The sequence below is a fragment of the Myiozetetes cayanensis genome, unplaced genomic scaffold (genome assembly GCF_022539395.1).
Source record: "Myiozetetes cayanensis isolate MyiCay16 unplaced genomic scaffold, myiCay2020 scf15, whole genome shotgun sequence".
In the NCBI taxonomy this organism is placed as follows: domain Eukaryota; kingdom Metazoa; phylum Chordata; class Aves; order Passeriformes; family Tyrannidae; genus Myiozetetes; species Myiozetetes cayanensis.
In genome coordinates, this window is record NW_026087159.1 from 5,575,391 (window position 1) to 5,599,603 (window position 24,213).

The 24,213-nt window shown below is 49.4% G+C and overlaps 1 protein-coding gene across 2 annotated transcripts; it reads right to left on the bottom strand.

The window, feature by feature from the left end:
• Nucleotides 1-252: 252 nt before the first annotated feature.
• On the bottom strand, nt 253-23,532 carry SLC9A6 (solute carrier family 9 member A6). 2 transcript variants are annotated; one of them, XM_050310442.1, is made up of 16 exons: nt 23,251-23,532; nt 17,190-17,389; nt 16,730-16,807; nt 16,014-16,090; nt 15,007-15,119; nt 13,115-13,220; nt 9,755-9,896; nt 9,424-9,529; nt 9,107-9,195; nt 8,776-8,889; nt 7,089-7,200; nt 6,559-6,712; nt 6,355-6,385; nt 5,059-5,138; nt 4,428-4,533; nt 253-3,644 (listed from the first exon to the last, which is right to left on the bottom strand). In XM_050310442.1, the coding sequence occupies exons 1-16, from the start codon at nt 23,513-23,515 to the stop codon at nt 3,369-3,371; spliced, it is 2,049 nt and encodes a 682-aa protein (XP_050166399.1). In that variant the 5' UTR covers nt 23,516-23,532; the 3' UTR covers nt 253-3,368. The 2 variants fall into 2 exon arrangements, with proteins under 2 accessions (XP_050166399.1, XP_050166400.1); XM_050310443.1 differs by having other exon boundaries at nt 9,424-9,524; nt 9,750-9,896.
• Between the last annotated feature and the right edge of the window lie 681 nt (nt 23,533-24,213).

The window sequence follows — 24,213 nt, forward strand, 5'->3', positions numbered from 1 at the left end:
GCTACCCCAGCTGGGTTTGCTGCTCCTGGAGGAACCCTGGGAGCTGCAGCAGCTTTCAGCATCTCTCCATCTCTCTGTTCCTGGGAGGGAGGATGGCCCCGGGGCTGGGCTGTGCCCCAGGAGCTGGGAAGGCAGGAGTTCGCAGTCCAGCCCACCCTGGCATCCAGCATCCTCATCCGTGGCTGCTGCCTTCCTTTCCCACTGGCCAAGGGCCATGAACAAACCGGTCTGAGAAGGTCGAGTGGCACGTCGTCACTTTGCTACAGATTTATTTCCGTGTGAATTAATGAAACGGTACACACAATTCCAAAAAAAACCAAAAAAAATAATCTTTTATAGGCCCATAATCCTTCTTTCACAGTACAACGCAACAGTAAAGGATTTAGTCAGTGTAAACAGAAGGTCCAATAGTGATCATCAGCTATCACAGATCAGCTGCACAAACACCACAGCTACGGGGTTAATGCCATTACCACACAAATCGACAGTACCAGTACAAATTATAACTTTACCTACAATGCTTTTTCATGTGCAAAAACCATGAAAATTCAATTTACAGAAGAAGGGCACCACCTCTAAATCTCCGTGGGTGCTGTAAACTGCCTCCTCGGGGCTGTCTTATCTATTTGGCAATAGGTCTCAGGCCCCAATCTCCAAGGTACCTTTAACTCCATCTGCAGCACGCAAACATCAGGGCTCTGCATCTGCAAGCCACGCATTTGTGGATGCTCTGCTGCAGCAGAGCAAAGAAAATAATCAGCTGAGGACTAATCTGAGTCATTTATTAAATGTCTCCTGAATTTGAGCTTAGATTCATTCATTCATCAAGGCTTTTCAAAACAGTCCTAGTCGCATTATGTATGGATTATAAAGAGTTCACAGGTAACCCATAAAACCATAATTTGTAACTTTTTTTTTTCTTTAATGTACTAACTGAACTGCTACTGCTGTCAAAAGTTGAGGCTTATGGTAATGTGTTTGGCAAGCTTAGAGTAAGTGGGTAAATCATTGAAGTTGAAGGGTCAGAGAAAGAGAGGAATGCTACCACAGCCATGGTAAAACATCACCCTGTGGCCTCCTCGGGTGGGAATTTGCACCTCAGCTGGGGATGGAAGGGAGCCCAGTGCTGCCATTGCTGGGGCCCTGCTGATGGGACCACGGGCTGTCAGGAGGAGCAGAACTGCTCCTCACTCCAGCTGCACCAACTTTGTAAATTGAATCCAAAGTCAGGCTATACAGGAAAAAACAAGAGGTAGTTATTTATCATACCTCTTCGGAAAGGCAGAACGAACAAAAAACAGGACGTAGAAGTGATGCAGTAAACCTAAAATCAACAGGTTCCTACTTTTTTTTTTTTTTCTACTTTTTTTTTGGATTTTTTTTAAACACATGAAGTTAAGTCACAGACATCATATAAAATGCACACTCACTTTATGGAACTCCTGCATAGTAGGAAACAAAGGCCAGCGCTAATCCAACAGCAATGTTAACAGCGGGATGCCATTTACAGGTGCAAGGAAGATGCCCTATCCAAATATAAACAGAGCATTACCCCCCTTCCAGGGGATTCCTATGGCAACACTTATACATTTTGTTCTGAAGGAAAAAGAAAGCATTTTCTTGGGGATAAACTGCCAAAATAAATGGTTTCACATCCATCATTTTAAGGCAATGTTACTTAGACCTGAGAAAATGAAAAACAAAAAAAACAAGTAAATTTATCTTCTCAACTATACATATACACTTGAAATTTCAGGATTTCCTGTCTCCTCCAATTCTCAGGTGGTGCTGGGGAAAACAGGCATGGGGACACTGCTCTGAGGTCTCAGGGTCAGATCCTGAGCGATGCAGAGTTTGTCCCAAGGACAGCTAATGGGAGCTGTGAGTGCCTGAACTCACCTGGCTCTTTTTCATATATTTTTATTTTAAACACCTCTGTTTAAGCCCTCTGGAGAGGGTTAACTCCAGAACAGGCCTGTAGTGCACCGGTAACCCTGAAAGGTTTGTATAGCAAAACCGTAGATAAAATAGACAATAAAATTACATACAGTAAATTTCTGTGATTCCCCCTCTTCAGGAGAAAAAGGATGTCAGGGTTAACAGTTTCACTGCACCTTTAGCCATTCCTATAACTACAGAATAAATCCTTTAACACTAGTGTGAAATCGCAAATTGTTCTGTGCTCTTCCCTGGAAAACAGAAGTTTAAAATTAAACCAAAAAAAATCAACACGCAAACATTTCTCATTAAATGGTAAAAGAGACACAAGAAAGGTGGGGTGGGTTCTGCAGACACACAGCATGCTGAGGAGTTACCAAACAAAGTGCAATGGTTTTCGACTCTGTGGGAGGACGGACGGACGGACGGCTCCCCTTCAGCACCACCTGGATGCCCAGTGCCTCTGGAGAGCCCCGGAGGCACCGTGTCGACCTGCAGCCATAAAGCTCGTGTTTGAGGCTGCCTGGGTTCCACGGCCCCACGTGCAGCTGCAGGAGCTCTGCACACCTTGCTTACATCTCTGGCTGCAGGAGAAGAGATTCGCTCGCTCAAGGACGCCGTCGTTTCCCAAATGCGAAATTTAATTGCCAGTTGAGGATTTGATGGCTGGTTCTAGAGAACTGCTTGAGCCACAACTGAAGGATGGACTCAGCCCTAAAATCTGTGCATACCTGGTTCTGTGGGACCACCTCCTTCTCCTAAACAGATTACAGACAGCAACCATCCCTCTCTCCTGCTCCCATCTGAGCAGCCAGACACCCACAGGCCTTGCTGTCAGCTTTGGCCGGGGTCTGCCATGAGCTCACTAAAGCAGGGCTTGGGCAGAGGGTCACTAAAAAGCAGAAAGTCTCCAGGTTCCCACAAAGTGAACAAGATTATCACCATCCACTGCCTGGCAAGAGGGTCTGGGGGCAGATTTTCTACTGATATTTCAAACGTGACTATCCAAAAATCAGAGACCAAAAAATAAAAACCAACAATCCTCATCTGACTAGAAAGCGATTTCCACTGCTCGTCAGCACCTCCCTACCCTCCTCTCCCAAGTTCAAAGGACGAACAGGGAGTCAGCTCCTTTACCTACCCGCTGGGAACTAAACCCTTCATCAAATCACACATTAACGAAGCTCACTGTGTGCAAAAGACTCTTACGCTAAAACAGTTCCACCCTACATAGTGCAGTCAACACAGTTTTTAACTTAAATTTGCAGCTTGTTCTTTACAAGTGCTTGGCAGAGAATATTTATATTCTTCTGACACCATATAAATAATATTTATACAGCTTAGACATTTTGAGACATGCATTAGACTTTAGGTAGTACATACTTCTTGATCATATATGCAAATATTACTGTCAATTAAACCGAGCAACCTTATGCCGGACCATGTCTTGCGTTATCCAGGACGTTTGACGGGGGCTCTGAATCGTCCATGGGCAGGACCAGGCGCGTTCCCCGGATTACGAGTTCATGGTCCCCAAAAGCAAGCTCCCGATCCAGCGCGTCTTCCGAGCTGTTCCCCGCGAACCGCCGCGACGTCCCGCTGGACACGACGGAGTCGGTGTTGACGGTGGAGTCCCCGTAGGTCAGACTGATGTCCCCGTCGTTCAAAATGAGGTCAGAGTCATCGTCCTTCAGCTGCTCCTGATTCTGGGGAGCAAACGGGAGGGAAGTGCTGTTGAACTCTTGTGGAATGGCTGTTTGCAACCGCACACTGACGGTGAAGGAGCAGATTGAGGCACCGAACCACAGACTCTGCTGCACCCCGACCATAACAATATCCACCACACACACGTCTCTGAGCCCGGGTGACTCACACCACACACTGATTTCTCTACAGACTGACTAAAAGGGCTCTCCCAGCTCTCCTCTTTCTGGTGCCACACCCAGATACATGGGTAACGCAGTTTTGAGTGGCTTTGATGGGACCAAAATACCCAAGAGCACATCACTGACCCTCCACAGACACCTCTGGTTTGTCAGGGAACCTGATGCTGATACTTTGCAGACAGGGCAAGAAAACTCCTGCCATGGAGAGCTGCTGCTGCAAGGGGCTCCTGAGCATGGCAATGCTGCCAACCTTTCTGGTTGTGAGTGATGCTGCTGAAGGGGCTGCAGATATAGCTCAGCTGCAAGGCCAGAAGAAAGCAGATGAGGAATTGTGTGTCCTCCCAGTTGGGCCTGGGGAAGGACATCCATGGCAGCTTCACTGAGCCAGTCACTAAGGAACCACCACAAATACACCACAAATCCCTTCATGACCAAAGAGCAGGCTGGAAAAGCAAAATGCTTCAGCTCACCCATCAGCCCCAATATCTGATCTCCCCTCTGGCTCCCAGCTCGATGCTGCAGAGCTGCATCCAAAAGCAACACAGAAAGACAAACATGTCAAACCCACCAACCCTGTGACAGAGAGGACACCTGTGGACTCACCTCGTATGCCTGCGGACTCGTCAGGCACCGGGCAACGGGCCCACAGCACCCCGGGAGCGTGGTGGTCAGCGGGGGACCACTGTGTGTCAGGAGAGGCTTTAGATAGCTATGGAGAGGGTTAAGGGAGAAACAGGCACAGGGCGATGTCGGCGACGTCAAAAGTTATAGGGATGAGAAGCATGAATGCAACCAAACACAGCGGGACACGTGCCAGCCAGGACACAGCCCTGGTAGGACGCTCAGCAGCATCACTTGTCCCATCAGCCTGTGCCTCTCAGACACCACTCCCCCACTAATTCACAGCACAGCATCTGAAAGGGAGGAGGGCCACAGGTTTAGCAAGAGGACTGCAAATGAACACCCCGCTGCCTTTCCTGCAACTGGGATCAAGGACCCCCTGGGATTGCAGCCTTGGAGAGCCCAGCTTTGAATGGAGCTGCTGCTGCATTCCCACTGATGGCAGGTGGAAATGGTCATTTCTCACAGACACGAGTAGGTGCAAATGAAAATCCACCAGTGTAACAGGAAAACTCCTCTGCTAAGCTGGGAGAAAGTCATGCTCCAAGTCAAAAAGGGCTGCTTGGGACAGTGGGATTTGACAAGGCACACACCAACCACCATCCAAGGATACTTGTGATCGAAGTTGTACCACATGCGGAAGAGCCAAGCGCTCTCGGCCTTCGTACTCCTCCTCTCGCTCTCTGGGACACCCTGTGGGAGAGCAAAACATTAAACAGGGGCAGGGCTACATGCAGTGACCTGGATCAGGGCTAGGAGACCCCACAGGACACTGGATTATCCCCAAGGGACATAAGAAGACACACTTCCCACTGTCCCTTCCGAAGAAACCTCTGGGTTTCACTGAGTACAAGGACATTCACACCACAGCAGCCTGAAGGTGCTTCCAGGTCACACTCTGCATTTAGCAGTGTTTAGCAGCCTTAGGGAGGTGATATCAAAGCACAGAGTGACCATTTTTCTGCTAGAGCCTTCCAGTATCTGGCCCCACAGTTTAAAGTGTCTCACAGCCATCAGCTGCATCCAGACACCACATGTAATAGTGACTGACGGGTTCAATCTCCATCAGATCTTGCCTGAGATTTCTGTATGCACATAATTGTGTGTTATGGGGACTCCAGGCTGCCTTTTTGTCAGAGAAAAAAAAATAAAAATGTTTGGAGGGGACTGTGAATACAATTATGTATCTCACAGAAATCTGGCTTACAGATTTATGGCTCTGGGCTGCCTGTAGCATTTGATGCTTTCTCTCCAGGAGATGAACAGCCCAATAAATGGCTCTGAATAAAATGAACCTCCAAGGTGCAGAACCCACATTGAAATCAAGGAGAGCCACAGTCACAGCACAACCAGGCTGCAGATGCATGAGCGAGACAGCTCAGAGCTAACAGCCAGGAAAACTCCCAAGGCTCCAGCACTTAGCTCAGTGTGGTCGGTGGTTCTCGGGCTGCCACGTACGTCCCCACAGGAAACAGGGAGCAAATGAGTGGCTGAGGTAAAAGTGGGACAGAATATACTGCATAAAAGAAGTCAGTAAATGGTGTTTCTGTACTGCCCTGTATGCTTGGATGAGGCAGAGAGCCTCCATGTCATGCTCATTTTGGGATTTATTTCAAATCCAACAAGGGACAGATCAAGTCTATTGCAGCAGCAATGCGGACTGACTAAACAGTCCAGCATTACTTCTGTGTTCTTGTTTCCAGATGAGTCAAAGCAAGGCTCATTCTAACCCCAGACAGCACAGAAAAGCTGTGACTCCCACTGACTGCAAACTCTTTCACCAGGCGAGCTAAAAACTCTCCTACAGCTGGAAGGAAGCAGAGCACAGATGGGCATTCACAGAGTCTCGACGTAAGCCCTGCCCCAATGGGTGCAGTGCAGATCCCTCTGCAGAGTGAAATTCACTCACCACATTCTCCTGATCCGCATCCACACCGACCCTGTGGAGGGGAAAACAAGCACAGGGTTACACACACAATGCCAGGAGGGTGCGTGCCAGGCTCCAGGGGGGAAGGACGTGATCTCCCTCTCGTCTCTGAAAAACCAAGCACCTTAACCCAAGAGCAGGAGGAGGGAGAGGACGCGCCGTGGCAGGAGAGCCCCGTGCACTCACCGGATGTTGAGGCAGGACAGCATGGCCGTGGTGCCCCCGCCGAACACCCAGACCGTGAAGAAGACGATGAGGAGCGTCGTGCTGAACATCATCTGCCGGGCGTACGTGGCCGTGTCGCGGATGGCCAGGGCGAAGGCCATGGCTCCTCGCAGCCCTGTCGGGGAAGGGACACCGCGGCAGCCGTGTCAGAACAGCCCACCCCCACTGCCAGTGGGGTTTGCATCTTGCTGCCCCACACGTGGTCCTGCCCCCTCAGATGGGACTCCACAGCCAGAGAAGAGCAGTGATGATTTTATCATCACTCCTGCCCCACGCCGTGCACTCAAAGCGGGGCAGGAGGAGCTCATTCCTACATCCCCAAACCAAGGCATTCACACCACCGAGCCTAAGGGAGCCCTTTCCTGCCCAGCCCCCTCTCCAGATGTTGCCCATAAGAGATTTAAAGTTGAATAAGGAATATTCCCAGGTTCTCAGGGGCAAGGAGGTGCCAACGGGCCACACAGGTTGGAGGCAAAGGTGCAGTAACATACCAGCAAACATCATCATGTGCTGCAAGTTTGTTCCGATCTTATTTCTTCTCCCCAGATTCAGTAAAAATGACAGTGGGTAAATATTGGCAGCTCTTCCTAGGAAGATAGCAAGCTGTATTTGCACATGTTAAGGAAATTGCTCTTCCTGTGTCTCCCACTACATCCCACCTGCATGGAGAGCCAATTTCTGCTGCCTGACAGAAACGCTGGGGAGCCACAGAAATGCCAGTCCTGGGGCTGCAAGGAGAATAACCCAGCTCTGAGTGCCACAGCAGTGTGGGGAGAGCAGGCTACTGCCTCGCTGAAGCAAAGCACACTCTGCAATTCAGGAATATCATACAGAGACAAGCACAAATAAACAAGGGAAATGATGAAAGGATGTGTTAGACAAGTGAGAGGAGAGAAAAACTACCATTCCCACTGTATGCTTTCCCCTGCCAGGTCCATTTTCCACCCCAAGAATTATTTGTCTTCTGTGAAGCTCAAGTTATCACAGCTACAACCCCTCTGACATTCCCTGGCATGCCACACTTCACAGCTGGGTTTGAAGCTTTAAGCCAAGTCCCATTCCCAAAGATTATTCAGCAAAATGAAAGCAGCAGCAGTTGAGAAGAAAAAAAAAAAGTAATACTCTTTCTGTTTTCATAGCCTGCGAGATACAAGAATCACCAGCCCCTTCATATTGCTTTTTATCTTTGAAGCTGAGTCTTTTAATACCAGCACCCAGATGGCAAAAATAATCTTGGAGCCAGTATTCAGTGCAGCCTCGAATAATGTGGAAAATGCTTCCAGCTTTTATGTTCTTTCCTGAACACCATGAATTTGCATAAGAGACGTATTTCATGCTCTCTCTCATGAATGAGCTATTTCATCAGCGAGTTAGCCAGTTCCCACTGAAGAGGCACAGCACAAAATCCAATACAACCACCCAAATGGCATTTCCCTGCTCTACACCTCCTTTACCCCACTGCAACCCCACAAAAGCTCATTGGGGAAATCCAGCTGAGCCTGCTGCAAACCTATGGGCCAGCACTGACAAACAATGAAGTTTTATTTATCACTATAAACCTGTGTTAAGTCCATGCAAAGGGTGAAAATAATTCTGCACATTTAACTGGCTTGCCTGTGATATGAAAAAAAATTCCTTCAAAATCCTTGTTTTTCTGAGACACACCAGGGCCAATCCCTTGTCCCTGTCAGCATCAGCCTGCAGAAGGGGAAATCCTTTCTCGTGACATCATTCACAGGCATCTACTGTAGCTTAAACTGTGCTGTTTGACCAAAAAAAGGCACTTTTTAGGGTTAACAAAGTGGACTAAGACAGAAAAGAGGAAATAAATGGCTAAACCAGCCACTCATGGTGCCACGCTGCCACGTGACAGCCTGGCATTCGGCATCACGGTCACACTGAATGACGAGTCCCTGCAGCAGCTGACTGAAATGCCCACGAAAGGAGAGAAGACAGGGGGAAGGAAAAAAAATAACAGAAAAACTGGGAAAAGAATCTCCTTATCTTCTTAAAATAACCAGCAAAGGCATCACTACACGGCAGAAATCCTCTTTTAAAAATAAAGCTAAACTGATTGGAGAAAACCAAACCCACTCATTTGAATGAAGAACACATGAGAGGGAATGTAGCACCCCTCCCTTTCTCTCTTTGTCTTATAAAATGGGCTCCAAAGGATACGAAAGCCCCCACCACAAAGGTAGGGTTAAAGACGTGGTTCTGGAAGGTGAACAGTGCAAGTCCCATGTAGGAGAAGATGAAGTTTTCTGCCAAGAAATTCAGAAGCTCAAACAACTGAAAAAGAAAAACAAATTAAAAGCGAGTTAGACATAATATAGATATAACAAGAAAAGCATGTAAGCCCATCCATCACCCAATAAACACTTCTGCAGAAGCAACCCTAGTAAAATCCAGCTGTAGAAAGACAGATGCACCTAATTCTGGCTAGTGGGAGGGAAGGAATATTCAACTTGAAATTCAGAGAGGCTGAAGGGGACTGAGGAGTTCTCACCTGCTTAGTTCTGTGCTGGGACTCTGTAGATAAGTTGTTATAGGTATAATGGGCCTGTGTGATCCCACAGAAGAGCACAGCCACCACACCTGGGGAGCAGAGCATCATGTTAGACACTCTTGGTCATGAAAAGGGAGCCGAGCTACACCCCAGTAGTTTAGGGGACTTAATGCAGTAACCCCAGAACCCAGAGTAATTAAACTTCTTCAAGCAGAGGGAGAACCCCGGCTGCAATTGATACTGGAAGAAGCAAAACTCAGTGGTCCCATCATCCCTGCAGATCTCCATCCCAGAGGCAGGGCTGTGCTGGAGCTTGCCTGTAAAGCCGCAGGCTTCAGCCAGCAGGAACGTGCTCCAGGACATCAAGAAGAACAAGCCAGTCTCCAGCAACGGGAACTCCCGAAGTTTCGTGAACTTGGTGACGTTGAAGATGGTTAAGGACGATTTGGAGGGACACTGCAGGCTAAGAGCATATCAAGTCTAATTGTGCATCCCAGCAACACTACAGTCTGCCCTTAAAAAGGCTGTGCCACTGCCCTTCGTTAATTTAGGGGAAAGAAAACATGAAACATCTGGGTGAGATGCAGCACAGCAAAAGAAGCTCTTATGCAAACACGTGGAAAACAACAACAACAACAAAAAGGATATTAAAGCTGTCACAACTCCAGTAGCTGCTCCCATTGCAAAAGATCCACTGAATATCCCCAGGAAGATCCCGATGGACTTGAACATCGCTGTGACATCAAACGTGTGGCTGTTGTCGCCTGCTGGCTGATATGCAACTATTGAACTGGAAGAGGGAGGGAAAGCACACACAAAACACTCCTTAGTCTGGAGGCAGAGGCACCTCCCAGTGCGACATGAGCTTTGCAAAGTGCCACAACTGCTGAAACCACTGAGCCCGAGGAATCTGACAGACACTGCAATCCCCTGGGATCGCAGCACACCCACCCTGCCCCGGGGAGTTTGGGATACCCTTCCCTACCACCAGTTGTCTGCATTTCAGCCACCCCTCCCAGGCAGGGCTCTGCATTTACTCCTAGACAGCATCAGACCAAAGCCTGTCCCTCACATGATCTGTCATTTCTGATGGCATTTTGGGGGTTTGGCACCAGCTCTCTGTAAAAGCCAAGCGCTGTGGGACCACAAACCATTCAAGTGGGAAGCCTAAATTTCTCCGTCGACTCCACCGAGGCGGCTCATGTGAATATCCCCTGGAGAACTGTAAGTTCTGCCGTTTTGCCACATTTAACATGCACTACATTTATTTTCCACTGCTCTGAGTTCTGAAGTGCAATATCACAGGGTAGCAAGGCAGATGGCATCGTGCCATCCACAACAGAACACTATTCTCTGCACTCACCAAACCTCAGCAGACCTTTGTGATGAGATGGCAAACAGGTCTGCCACGCTGATCCCATCTCTGAATCTGCTCCCTGACAACTCCTGATGAGCTGAGCCTTGCACCAGCCATTCCACTGTTTTACCTGGAAAGGCTGAGATACAGGGGGCCCTTATCCAGCTCCTAAATCCCATTCATCGACTCCTTACATGGCTTTCTTTGTTATAAACTTAACAAAACATTAACTTCCTAGTTAGCAATTCCTTGGCTGGCTCTGTTAAACCTCCTGGATGTGAACTTTAAACACTGTTTAACCTGCTGAGTTATGCTGGAACAGGCATTTACTGCCTTGCACACACATCCTGCAGCTTTCTCTCCTAACTACACACCAACATTTTTCTGCAACACAAATGACAGTCCCCCCCTTTCCAACATATCATGGGTCACTTCCTTTGCTAAACTTCCCTGCTTTTAATCCATCTCATTTTTCTGCATTGCCTTTTACACTGCAAGCTGCAGATTTCTCCCTGTGATTTAATTCCTTTCATCAACCCCATTTTATACTTCTCATTCACCAATGTGCTCTTGTTCTGGGGTTTGGGGTTTTGTGGCTTTTTTCTTTAAATCCAGACAGGTTTCATTTCCCCTCCACAACCAACCCTTTGGGTGTCGGCTTTTGTGTTTCAATCTCTTACAGTTTTCCTTCTGGCTTTGTTTTTTGCATTGCTAATAAGACATTATTGCCAGCTGCCCTTTATTTCCCATATGGCTGTGGGGATCCCTGTGGGGTTTAGTCTCTGTGAAACCTCCCTTTGGAGGAAGCAGGTAGAGACCCTGTGGCTGCGTTTACCCCACTGCTCCCAAACCGCAGCTCTGGCACCTCACTGCCCACTGGCTTTCAGTTCTGGGTTCAATTCCTCTTCATCCTGCAACAAGTTCCCTGCTGCTGCAAGCCAGGCCAGGCCAGGCCAGCACAAGGCAGGAACAGAACATGGATCCTGCTCTCTAAGCACAGGAACAGACATTTGTCTGGGGCTGAAAGCAGGGAGGAGAGGGGCCTTGGAGCACCCAGCTCCTGGCAGAAACCATGGGCAAGGAGCTGACCACACTCCTTGGGGCAACCACCAATCCCATGCACTCATCCAGCTGTGGCCAAACTAATTTTTAAAAAAGGGAACCATAAGTAGGAGCTAGAGACTGCTCCTGGAGGAGCTCTTCTCCTTGGCACAAGAAACTCTCATCTCCTCCTTGCATCCAAGATGTGGTTATGTCCAGGTGACTTGAACTACCTGCATTGAATGTGAGATATCTGTAGTGCAGCCTGGGGCTGCCTTACACTGCTTATGGTTGACAGGAAGACAGAGACCAGGGCAAGCTTTAAATCAGAGAGAGGACAACTGCTGAGATGCCCTTGAGAAGTGCCTCATGCTGCCAGGCCCCTCTGCCCAAAAACTCTGCAGCAAAATTAAATAACTGCTGAGTGAGCTCGGAGCTGCTGCCTTGGTGCAAATTATCCTGTTTTGGAGAGGGGGTGGACTGAGCTCAGCTTGTGGAGAGAGGAAGGCAGGAAATTAGAGCAACAGCTACAAAGCTGGCATGGAAACAGTGCAGGAGGTAAATCACTGCACACAGTGCTATCACCTACGTGTGATCCACCACAAATTGCACAACTCTGATGCTGAATCCACCCACTCCCACCCAGAACCTCCCAGCACAGGTTGGGAGACCCCATCCCTTCCTCACTCATGATCCCTTCTGAAACACGAAGTGGCTGTGCAGCGTTTCCCCTCGCACCAGCGGTGACACATCCAGCACAAGAGCCAGAGCGAGCAACACAAACAGCTCCAGAAACCCCAACAGAAGCTCTCAGTTCAGTAAACACAGCTCACACGGGTGGCGATTCATAGCTCACAGTAAGTTACTTGCTGCCTCCAGTAAAGCCCACACAACCAGCACGCCGGAGTGACAAGTATTCCAGAAATATTTTCTGCATTAGTCTGAGCTACATGTTAAGCTGTCACCATTGCAGATATTATGCATTTCCAAACAAATTCCCGCAATGACAACATGGTGAAGAAGCAGATAAAATACGTCCTGCATGCAGAGGACATAAAATATTAAAGAATATAAAACATTCTTTAGAAAGGCAGCAAGTGTCCCCTGTGTTTAGTTGAGGGCATTAACTGCAGCTGTAAGAAGCATCACCTCCTCAATGCATGGAAAGTGGGGAGAGAAAGGAAACAGCTGCTTTACCAGCTCTTTCCACCTAAACAAAAGCAGGTATCTGTGGAATAGGGAAGGAAGGCAGGTAAGAGAAAAGCCATCAGCAAGGGGTTTCAGTGGGGTCCTGTGGCTGAAATGCAGACATGGTGCTTTTCCTGTTTCAGAGTGACATAAAAACTTTCTTACGGATGGGTCAGCTGGTCATAAAAGCAAAACAGAACTATCCATCATGCAGGGGGAAGTTGTAAAGAAAACCCGTAATCCCAAGCAGCCGTTTGCAATGAGGATACGCATCAGAAGGTCACTACAGCTCTTTGGGACACTTAAGATGCTCTTGCAAACACCCTTGCTCCTATTTTACATGAGCAAGGCCAGGTGGCTTCCCCCTCAACACCTGACATGTAACATACGTAACAATAAAAATAAAAACAGAAGACACTTACGAAGACAGCACTATGGCAACGGCATCATTGAGGACGCTTTCGCCAAAGAGAAGGGCATACAGCTCAACATCAACCTGGAGCTCATGGAATATGGCAAGGACAGTCACTGACAAATAGAAAAAAAGAGAGACGTTCAAAAGGTGCTGTTACTTTTGTGTAATCAAAGACAAAACCTCCCTTATTAGAAAGCTGCCTCTCTGCACATCTGTGCCGCTCTGCTGTGACGGTGCCAGCTGCCCCACGTGCTCCCTTTGACAGTCTTCCTTCTGCCATTTCACATTTGGATTTGCTTCATCATTTCCTCCTCCTCCTTCTACTAAAACACATCCTGGTCTATTGAATCTTTTGCAGGCAGACATAAAGCTCTGCTCTGACCCTCCTGAGGGTCTGAGCTCATGGTGCCAGCACCACGGTACCATGCTGGCAAAAGCCATCCAGCTGTTGGGATGCCGTTAGCTCGGAGCATCAGGGAGAGCCTTCCTCCACCTGCAGAGGACCAGGAGGATCAGGCTTGTCCAGAACAATTACTGCCTTTTCCTTCCATTCTTAATGCTCTGAGATAAATCCTCAGATTCAGATCTTCTACGCCACCACCACCACTTCTGTAGGGTGATCCCATTTCAGTGCTGACTCCCCAGCTAAGTTCCAGGGAGGATAATCCACCTTGGAGCCACATGGGAACGGCTCCCTGCTCAGGGAACTGAAGGCCTGATCCAACCTGAACAACTGAACACCCAGCCCAGGCACGTCTGAAGAAGCTGGGAAATCACTTTGTAAAAAATAAAAACAGCAGCAGTAACAGTCACACCAATACCTGACAAATCTTAGGGAAACATAAAAAATAAATTATTACAAACTCGTGGGGAAGGCACATCTCACACCTCCTCCTGGCAGACACACATGGCTGCTGCCACACTGGGGTGCAGGTTGTGCTCTCTTGCATATATGCATATACATACAGTGCTCCTCATTTAGCTATTGAAAATAGAAATGACTGATTGTCAAAATGAACAGGTAAACGCCCCAATTCATCTGGAAATGGCACTTGTTTCAAAAGGGCAGAACACTTGGCTTATCCAGGTGTGCAATCTCTCCGTTCCAAGCCAAACTGAGCAGTATCTGCATTTAAAAAGATCCAACAAAACTACTGTAGCATTAGGAAGGGGGTGATGCTGCCACCCCAAGCTGGTCTCGTACATAATAGCCAGGCTACAAAGGAAGGAATTCAAGCCCTCCTCAGCAAAGGGCAGAAGCAAAGAGAGGCCTTTTTGTGGTCTTGTGTTTTAATGTGAAGTTGAAGCATGCAAATAAACACCTACCACACAAAAGCAACCATGAATTAAGTACAATTCGGTTAGACAAGGCATGTTTTTCATAGTTTTGACTTATAAAGTGCACCAGTAGACCAAGATGTTACTACTGTCTTCAGTACTGCTCATTAAGATGTCTCATTAATCTAATTTCAATTAGTTGAAAATCCCAAAATGTGCCAAAATCCCATCACAATGGAAGCAGGAGAAAATAGCTCAACTAACTAAAACTATAAACTGAACCCTCCCCACATCAGACACCTTGTTCTGCATCAGCTGCTGGGACACGAGGGCAGCAACACAGTGGACCTGTCCCAAAACCCAGCAAAAGTCAAGAGAGATTCAACTGCAAACAAGGATTCAGGAAATCAGAGCTTTGGAAGCTATGTTACACAAAACTGGAAGGAAATAAAAAAGCACAGAGACAAACTGGATCTCTAAGAATCCCACAAATAAATTAAACTCCAACATTTGAAAGGAGGGAACTTGGCAGAGGTTTCAGACTTTCTTCCCCTCTTCACCACAACTCAAAACAGATCAAAATGTAGGTAATATGAGGGGAAACACAACGATTTAACATACCTGGGTCAGTAGCTGACACGATGGCACCGAACAGGAGGCAGTCAGTGAAGTAGAAGTCTCCCCCAAGCTGCCCAGTGACTTTCATCAGCGCCACACAGCCATACACAACAGAGCTGGTGATGAGAAGAGGCAATTACTCATCTCTGCAGTGCATTAAAACAACATTCAAGTGGGCTCAAGTCCCCTGAATTTGCCAGATTAACCTCGAAAGTTATCCAAATGCCAGAACACCAAACAGCTGAGCCTGGTGAAACCCCAGGGCCATGATCTTGGAGGTGAGTGCAGGACCACACACACCAAAGCACTCACTGCACTCAACCACAAACAGCGCCAGAGAGGAACTGGGACCAGAACTCCTCCACGAGCATAACATGGCTAAAGAAAAGCAGGATCCAGGCTTGTGGGGTTCCACCATCACTTTGCAGTGCTCACATGAACACCACTCAGGGGGATGGCCTTGGCCTGACTTCGAAATGGCCAAAACTTTCAGCGAGGAACAGATAATGCTGATGCTGAGCTTGCCTGAATCCACTGGACTCCAATGGAAAACACGCTATGCCAGCCTGTGTGCTCAGAGCAGGAATCATCAAACTCCCTCTGCACAGAGGGATAAATAATTTGAAACACATTTGTGCTCACCAGGCACCTGTGTTTATGATCTTGCCTCTCTACTCTTGTGTCTGACGCTCGATGGGGCTATGCTTTCAAGAATGTGAAGGTGCTGGTTTTTCAAGATAATCTTCAGAGAACTGTGACACCTTCCTTGCCATGAATAACTATTACCATGGGATGCTGAAGGAGCACTGTGCAATTAGACAGCAACCACCCTGTCCATACAGCAGCAGTTTGGACAGTAAATAGTATTATTTGCTGCTGCAGAGCAGCAGTAGCAGAGCCTGTGAGACCTTTTAGGGCTGGGATTAGCATCTGCAGCTCCAGGCTCAGGCATTACTTTCAAGCACAGCTCAAACCCCTGTGGAAGAACCAGACCAACTCCATCTACTCACCCGATAACTAGGCAGGAAATGGCAGTGCCGAGAAAAGCATAAGCCAGGATGGATCCCAAGTTTCTGAAGAAGTGCCTCTAGAAGGAGAAAAAAATTATATTTTGCTAACAATTTATTTCAAGCCTGCACAGGCACCTACAGTGTCAGCAGCAACTTGGACCCAGCTCTGGCACCATGAGTTGGACAGGCACGAGGTGCCCAGCACAGCACACTGCCAGACCAGCAGTTAAAGCAGCATTAATAAACATGAATATACCATTTTCTAGTACCTGTGTATTTAATAAGATGCTGTTTCAAGTCCTGGGAACTGATTTCCTAACCCAGCAGCATTCCTCCTTCCTTCTCCCGCAAGTTAAACAGCATTATTTTCCTCTCCTTCCAAGTCAGCATTTCAGAGAGCTGCTGCTTTCTAAAAGCTTCCCACACTCCTACGTGTTTGGAAAGCAGGGATGGCTGAAATGACCTGGTTGACCTCAAAAATCCCTGTGCAAACCCATGCTGGAAATAGTCGAAGTCACTGACCCTTTCCAGGGCACAGGAACAGATGAGAATGACTGGAGCACTCAGTTCTGCCTCCCTCAATCCTACATGTGCTGGGGAAAACCATACCCACCTCCACAAGCCTGGCCTGCTGAGCAAGCATTAAAGCACTTGCAAGTATTAAAATTCTCTGGAGGCAGAGGAACTAAAAACATCGGCACTGTAAAGGCACGTACCCTTTTCAAGCTGTAGCCTGCATAAAATATAATCGGAGGAAGCAAAATGTTGAAAAATACTTCAGGATCAAAAGTCACCTGTTAAGAAAGACAAAAAAACAAACAAAAAAAAGAAACACCAGTAAAATGATTTGTTAAAACTTTGCAAGACAAAACACAGATAAGAAAGTAATACATGGAGGAAACCCTGTACCACCCTCAGGTAAAATGCTGTTAGGTCAATGCCAAGGATGTGTCTTCTGGGATCTTCTGGAGACACATTCCAGAGTCTATACAGCTTAAATTAAGATCAGCTGAAACTAGAGTTTCATTAGATTGTGTTCAACTTATCATTTATAGCTGACCAAAATCACAAGTTTAAAAAACCAAAAATAAAATCACTTAATCCAACAGAGCCAGGACCGACCCCACGGAGGGAGTGGGAAGCACCGCTCACCTCTCCAGTTGCCAGCTCCCTTACCTTTCTCAGCATCTCATTATCCTGGACGTTGTTGAGCTCCTGGGCACTGATTTCCCCCTTCAGGGTGTACTCGTAGTACTTCCCGCTGACATTGACCAGCAGGGTGGCAGGGCTGGTCTGCACTTGGCAGCTCAGCGTCACGTTGTTGACGTCGCTGGGGACGTGGATGCCGTAGCGCAGGACCACGCCGACCAGGACACCTGGGCAGGGACACGGGTTGGTGAGACAAGCCATGGCAAACTCCTGGGATGATCTCTCTGGGCATGGATGCAGCATCAGGCGTGCTGGGATCCTGACCCTCTGCTCAGCTCCTGAGCATGACCACCACCCAAATGACTGCCCGTGTGAAACCAAACCATCCTCATCCCCCGTGGGCCATGCAAACATTCCATGCTCACGTGGACTTCCTAACACAGCATGGATGGGTCAAGGACGCTTTTAATTACGCAGCAATCAGTCAGACCCTCACTCCAGTGCAGCAAACAGTTCACATTGAGGGCACAGGGGGTGTCTTAGGGTGAGCACACTGCTGGACACCTGGGCCAGGTGCTGCTCATGTGTGCCCAAACTATGCATGTTGCACCCCAAAACCTGATACTAACACATTAAACTCTTCATTTTGGTAGGGGATTAAAAACAATACCCAGTAACCACCACCAGCACTTGGAGGCTGGCAAGAATCCTTTCTAAGGTGCTGCAACACCATACAGCCTCCTCCCATTTTATTTACAGCCTCTCCCTGTTTTTATAAAACCATAAGAGTTTCCCAACCCAGGCTGTCCACCCAGACCTACTCCTCGCCCCTGCATGCTTCAGTTCTGCACCATAACCAGCAGCCCCAGGGCAGCCCCAAGAACCAACTCTGCCTCCAGCTCAGCTGCTACAAAGGAGCATCATGGGGTTATCTGCAAGTCAGCAATTTATACAGCTTTTTTTTTTCTTTGCTCTGAGGTCTGACATCCAGATTCTCACCCACAGTGTGTTGAGCGCTCTTCTAGCAGAGATTTTTGACATCTGCAGGCTGGAGTAGAGAAGTGTCCCACAAGACACCTTTCTGTACAGCCTTCAGCACAAAGGGGTTTGGAAACTCCTTGATTAAGGCAGCCCCAAGCTGCCACAGAAATCCTGGATCTTAACCCCATCTCTGAACCACACATTTATGAAAAGCTTTCAGACATGTGAGAAGTAAACACAGACCGCAACACTCCCAAGGCTTCTCCATTTGCCTCCCAGGACACTCCTGCTTCCTTGCTGTTGCCTTAATTAAGACTTTGCTCTGTGCTTTCCTACAGGCAGGGCACAACCCTGACTGAAGGGAACACCCAACTCTTTCTGTGCCACCATCTCTTGGCAGCAGAGCCAGGGCAGGAGTTGTGGCTGGGCAGGACACCACAGGGTCCCAGGGCATTCAGCATCTCCTGCAGCCAGTTCCTGATCTGACACCCACTTTTTGCTTTGCCTTCCCTTGACAGCAGTTTTCCAGGACAAGATTTGCTCCTTTTCCTTTGCCAGAAGAAAAGCCCCCGCCTCCCATCCCAAGGGATGCCACACAATGCAGGGCCACCTGAGCACACATCCAGGCCATGAGCAGGGGCAGAGGAGCTGTCTGCAGACAGACTCACCACTGCTGACCCACCACCCCAGTGACACAGACAGCTCTGCTCAGGCACTGCGCTGACACTGGGGAGTTTCACCCCAAACTCTGCCCTAACACAGCACTTCTGCAGCACAGGTGTAGCTAAAAGGCTACGTGATGCTTTTAAACCATGCACCATGAACCAGGTGCTCAACACATGCTTTATCCTGCACTGAATCACCCCAACAGCAGCAGAACAGGTCCCTCTCAGCACACCAGGTATGGTCAGCTCCAGCAAGAAGAGCTGCTTCAGGGCATGTCACACTGTGAGAACTGCTTTTACATCAGCAGCACTTAGAGGGGATACCAAAGAGGAATTCTACTGCTTACTTTTCTGCTATCCTCTTTGTTCCTGTGATCTTCCTGTGCTCCAGAAATAAAAGTATAGAATGTAGGCAAGGATGTCAAGCACATAAAGACACCACAGCATGTATTTACACGAGCATGTGGCAGGGGGGTGCATGGCACCACAGCAGCAAAATACCCCGTTTTCCTTTCACCCAGGAGATGATGATCCCTGAGGTCCCATGGGAAACAACCAAAACTCTTCAATGGGATAAAGAGAGCTTCAAAGGGTTAGTTACATCTGCTTATGGCTGTTAGAGTATACCATGTTTTGTAGTGCTCCAGAGCTACCTGGAGTGGCTTTTAAAGTCTTTCCTTGAAAAAAATAGTTAATTTTAGAGCTTCATGCAGGAGTCAGAACCCTGCAGCAGCAGCAGCCGTTGCTGCTCTTGCTGAGATGGGCTCAGCACTGTGACAGGAGAGGCCACACAGGAGGAAGGAGGGACAGACAGAAGGACATTGCTGCTGGAAATTCAGAAGGGATCCTGACTCACCCACCTCTCCACTCTTAATCCCTGTCCCAAAGCAGCCCTACATCTGATAGCATCCCTGCTCCTCCTCACTGTCTCACTTATCCAGGCAGCTGTTCCAGCCCTGCATGCCAGCCGTGCTCCAGACACAGCCAAATTCCCACTCCGTCCAGGAATGGGGCAAGAGAAAAGGGACAGATAAACCTACAATATCTGCCAAGACCACTGTGCTTGAGGCTCCCAAAATCAGGATTTTTATCTTGCCCAGTAACAGGCTGCCTGGGAGGCTCCCAGAGCTCTCCAGACCGGGCGGGAAAGGACAGCATGTGCAAACCCACATGTGCACAAATAGCTCCCAGGCACCGAGTGTGACCCAGCATTGCCCAGCAGCTCCCGACTCAGAGGTACCACCAGAGCTCCCTGCAGGGAAAGCATCCTGCTGCTCCACTGAAAACCCAGCATTCCACCAACATTAAGTGACCCCACCAGCAGCTCCTCCTGCCCAACAGTGGATCTCAGAACAACCCTCCCCAATTAACTACGCTCGCTAGTGGCACTTGGGACAAACCTGTCAAGGTTTTTCTGACACCAAAACTAGTCCTAAACTCAGGCTACCTGGACCAAGCCCAGGGGACCGTGTAGGTGCTCCTGGCTCTGACAGCCTCTTAGGAAAAGGTTCAGACTCTCCTGGCACTCTCAGGGCTGCCCAAGCAGCATGCTGCCCGTGAGCCAGTCCACCAGTATCAACATGCTTTTACAGCCAAAAGCTTTACAAAACTGAGCCTTGGGAGGGAGCTGAGCAGAGGGAATTTGACACCGAGGAAGCTGCCAGCCAAAACCTGCAAGGAGTAGAGAAGCTGAAGGCAAAGCCGGTAAATTAATTGAGTTCTTTTATGCGAAGTGCAAGAGATTATTTTCATTGCATTTCTCCCAAGTTCATTAAAAAGAACAAAAGCCCATGGGCTTTTTTTTTAAGGTGCTGTTGAACATTTCCGAAGTAAGGTTTTAAATGAAGACTAATATATTACCAACCCAGCACTTAACAACAATGGAAGCAGACAGGATCCCCAGGCGAGCATTAGTCTGGACACCGAAAGGAAAGAAAAATGCAGTGAGCAACTGAAGGCATCCTGACAACAAGCAGTTCAGACACACGCAATCCAGGGGCCAAGTGGAAACAGGTACAAGGAAACTAAACTTCTCTAGAGAAGATTCTGCCACGTCCACTGTCAGACCCTGAGAAGAACTGAAACAAAATTGTTCAGTTAATCATCCTAAAACCCTGAGTACCTCAGATGTAGGAACCTCATTTTAAACAATGGAATGAAGCTCAAGGGTACTAAACACCTATTTTCTATTACTGTGAAATGGCTCCAGCCTGTGTCCAGCTCTTGAACATCAACTTTGAACTGACAGTGCGATTTGTGAGATAGAAATCCATCCAGAGCAAGAGATTATAACTTTGAGTGAAAACACAGACACCAAGGAAACTGACGAGTTTCACCAGAAGAGTTGTATGCAAGAGTTTCATTTGACTCAGTTGTTGTCAGTTTTCTTAAACAGAAAAAGACAAGCTTTTGCAAATTGCTTCTCTTGCCCAGATTTCAGGGTCTGTTTTGCAGCCCTTTCAAATTTTCAGTGAACTTCCCTGGGGCTGAAAGCAACACAGGGAACCAGGACAGCAATACCTGCCTTCTTCCCTGCAGATCTTAAGTTGTCATTGTAAAACAACAGCATCTCACCACTCCTTGGGAAATTACATATCCCTTTTCCTGCGGCAGCTGCCAGTACTTGAGAAGCCAAAAGCCTTGATACTAGGAAAAAACTTGGGATTTTCTGCATCATCAGACAGGTGACATTACTGATTTTGCCAGCAAGTCCCTGAGCACAGTCTGCAGAATAGCAGACAAAAAAGATGCATTTCATGGATCAGCAGGAGACTGAAACAACCTGGATTGTGCTCTGAGAACACAGAGAGCACTCAGGTAGGTCACGGAGAATGCAGGATCAAGAGGAAGAAAACTCCAGGAGAAGAACAAGGTTAAGGGCAAGTTTCAAAGCATGAAAGGAATAGAAAGTCGCATGTCAGGAGCTCTGGGGCAGCAGCAGGAAGGCCTTCCCTCCAGCACGTGCTCCCACAGCACAGCTCCTGTCCTGGGAGGTGACCACCCCTGCCCTGGGCAGGAAGCCATCAACATGAGCACCCGCCTCATGGCTCCAAGAAATCTGAAAAGGCTGACCAGGATTTTGTGCCTCTGGGCTGACACAAGTGTCTCCACTCCTTCACTTGGAAGGACACTTCAAATTAACTGAAATTTAGGATCACAAAAGCCAACAGCCGGAATAGGTCAAGTTACAGCCTTCAGAACAAAGCTTTCTGCTGGGCGGGGGATTCTGCTCTGAGCAAGTGTGGTCACACATCACCCACAACCAGCAAGGGCAAGGGCAGCACGGAGGAGAGACACTAAGCACAGCATGCAGTAGAACAGCCTTCTCAATCCTGGACTCAACAAATCTTGGTTAGATAAGGATCCCTGACCATGTTAATCACTTCCTCACACCAACTCCCAGTCCTGCTTTGGTTGAACTCCAGATAACCCAGGCAGAGCCACATATGGCACCTCCATAAAGTGATTCAGGCCACTTCATGAGGCCATTGTCACCTCACTAAATCACAGGCCTCTGTAAAAACTCAAATGGCTCCAGAGCCACTCCTCTGACCCACAGCCTCCCTCCACTTACTAAAAAGTAAAAAACTCCTGTACACAGGTCCCCGAGAGGCAGAATGCAAGGCTGCTGGCTCTGCATGGCAAAGGGTAGAAGTATCCCCCAAATGGCCTCTCCACTCTTTTTGGACAGCTTCTGGAAATTTTGACACTCTAAAGAGAGGGTGGAAACAAAGCCTCTGGCTCCAGCAAGAGGGATCACATGGTTTTCAGTTGGAAGGAGACCTTGAAGATCATCTACTTCCAAGCCCCTTACCATGGGCAGGGACACCTTCAACTGGACCAGGTGGCTCAGAGCTCCATCTAACCTGGGATGCAAGACCCTCAACCAGTGCAAAGCATCTGGCCAGTGCAAAAACTGGTCTGTGCTGCCTCAAGTCCTGGAGCAGGTAAGTGGGACTTGCCAGCGCTCAGTGATGAGGTTCCGAGGCTGCTTGTGGAAACTCAACCAGCTCCTCACTGTCAAGAGCCTTGGGAGTAACTCTGCCGTCGAGAGCCCTCGATATCTCGGGTTTGGAAAACAACCAACCCTCCCTCCAGCAACACCCCGATAAGGCTGGGCACGGGGCACGCCAGGACAGGGCGACAGCCCGGCTGGTGCCGGTGACACGGCAGCACCCAGCTGCACCCGGGATGTGTCCCCCGGGACCCCCGCACCCCTTCGCCCACCGAGCCGGCCCCGTGCAGCCCCTCGGCTGAAGGGAACGAAGGGAACCGGAGCTGCCGGTCCGCACTGGCGGTGCCACGGGCGGGGGTGGCGGGGCGCCCACCCGGCCCCTCCAGCCGGCCCAGCGCGGAGCCGGGGCTGGTCCGGACGGGGATCCCCGGGCTGGGGGCAGCTCCCGGGCTCTCCCAGGGACGGGGGTCCGCGGCGCGCCCCTCACCGTAGATCATGGCCAGCCCGGTCTCGTGCAGGAAGCGGGCGCGGCGGTGCTTGAAGAGCCATATGGTGAGGATGGTGAGGGTGAGCAGCAGGATGAAGACGAGCAGGTTGGCGCTGTCCTGCCGGTGGCTCTCCTCCGCCGCCTTCTCCGACACGATCTCCTCCTCCAGCGCCCCGGGGCGCGCCGGCACCTCGGCGGCCGCCGCTCCCAGCGCCCACAGCCCCGCGGCCGCCGCCAGAGCCGGCCCCGGCCCCGGCCCCGCCATCGCCCCGGCACCGGCCCGGCCCCGCCGACACCAGGAAGCGGCGCTGGGCGCAGGCGCCGGGGGCGGGAACAGCGCGGGGAACCCGGATAGGGACGGGCCGGGAGAGAGCGGGATGGGGGAGAGGGAGCGGGATTGGGGGAGAGGGAACGGGGAGAGGGCAGCGGGGCACGGGGTGAAGGCGAGGAGAGCTTTGGGAAGGGAAGGGGCGCCTGGGTGTGACTGGGGAGGCTGGGACGCGGGTGCAGGAAGGGGGAGGTGTTGGGGGCTCGAGAATGTTTTCAAGAGGGGGAAAAAAAAAATCCCTGCGACCTGGTGCGAGGAAGAAGTTTTGCGCAGCCACGCGCGGGAGCGGGTGTTGTGTGGGATGTTCGAGGGGTGTCCTGCGGGATACCCCCGGCCCGGGCTGACGGGACGCGGGGGATGCTGGAGGGTGATGGTGCGTTCATACAACGCCGAGGCATGTTGATGGTGCCAGGAGCCGCCATCAGCCTCGAGGTGGGATCAGGCTAAACTTCCTACTTTGTTTACCAAGAAATAGAAGGGATTCGTGCAGCCGGTGGGGCAAGGGCTGCAATACATGCCACAGTGGTCAGCTTAAACGTGATTTCTCGGAAGAGCCCTCAAAGAATTGCTTTTGTGCCACTTATCTTTGTGCCTTGGGGGAATGGAGGACCCAGGATGCTTGGCTGCGTTGGACC

Excerpts from the sequence above, each read along its gene's own strand:
- SLC9A6 (XM_050310442.1), bottom strand. The coding sequence starts at position 23,515 with ATGGCGGGGCCGGGGCCGGGGCCGGCTCTGGCGGCGGCCGCGGGGCTG. Across the intron at positions 16,808-17,189 it reads ATAATGAGATGCTGAGAAAG|GTGACTTTTGATCCTGAAGT; the intron begins GTAAGGGAGCTG and ends CTTTCTTAACAG. Across the intron at positions 4,534-5,058 it reads TGGTACAACTTCGATCACAA|CTATCTAAAGCCTCTCCTGA; the intron begins GTATCCTTGGAT and ends CCCTCTCCATAG.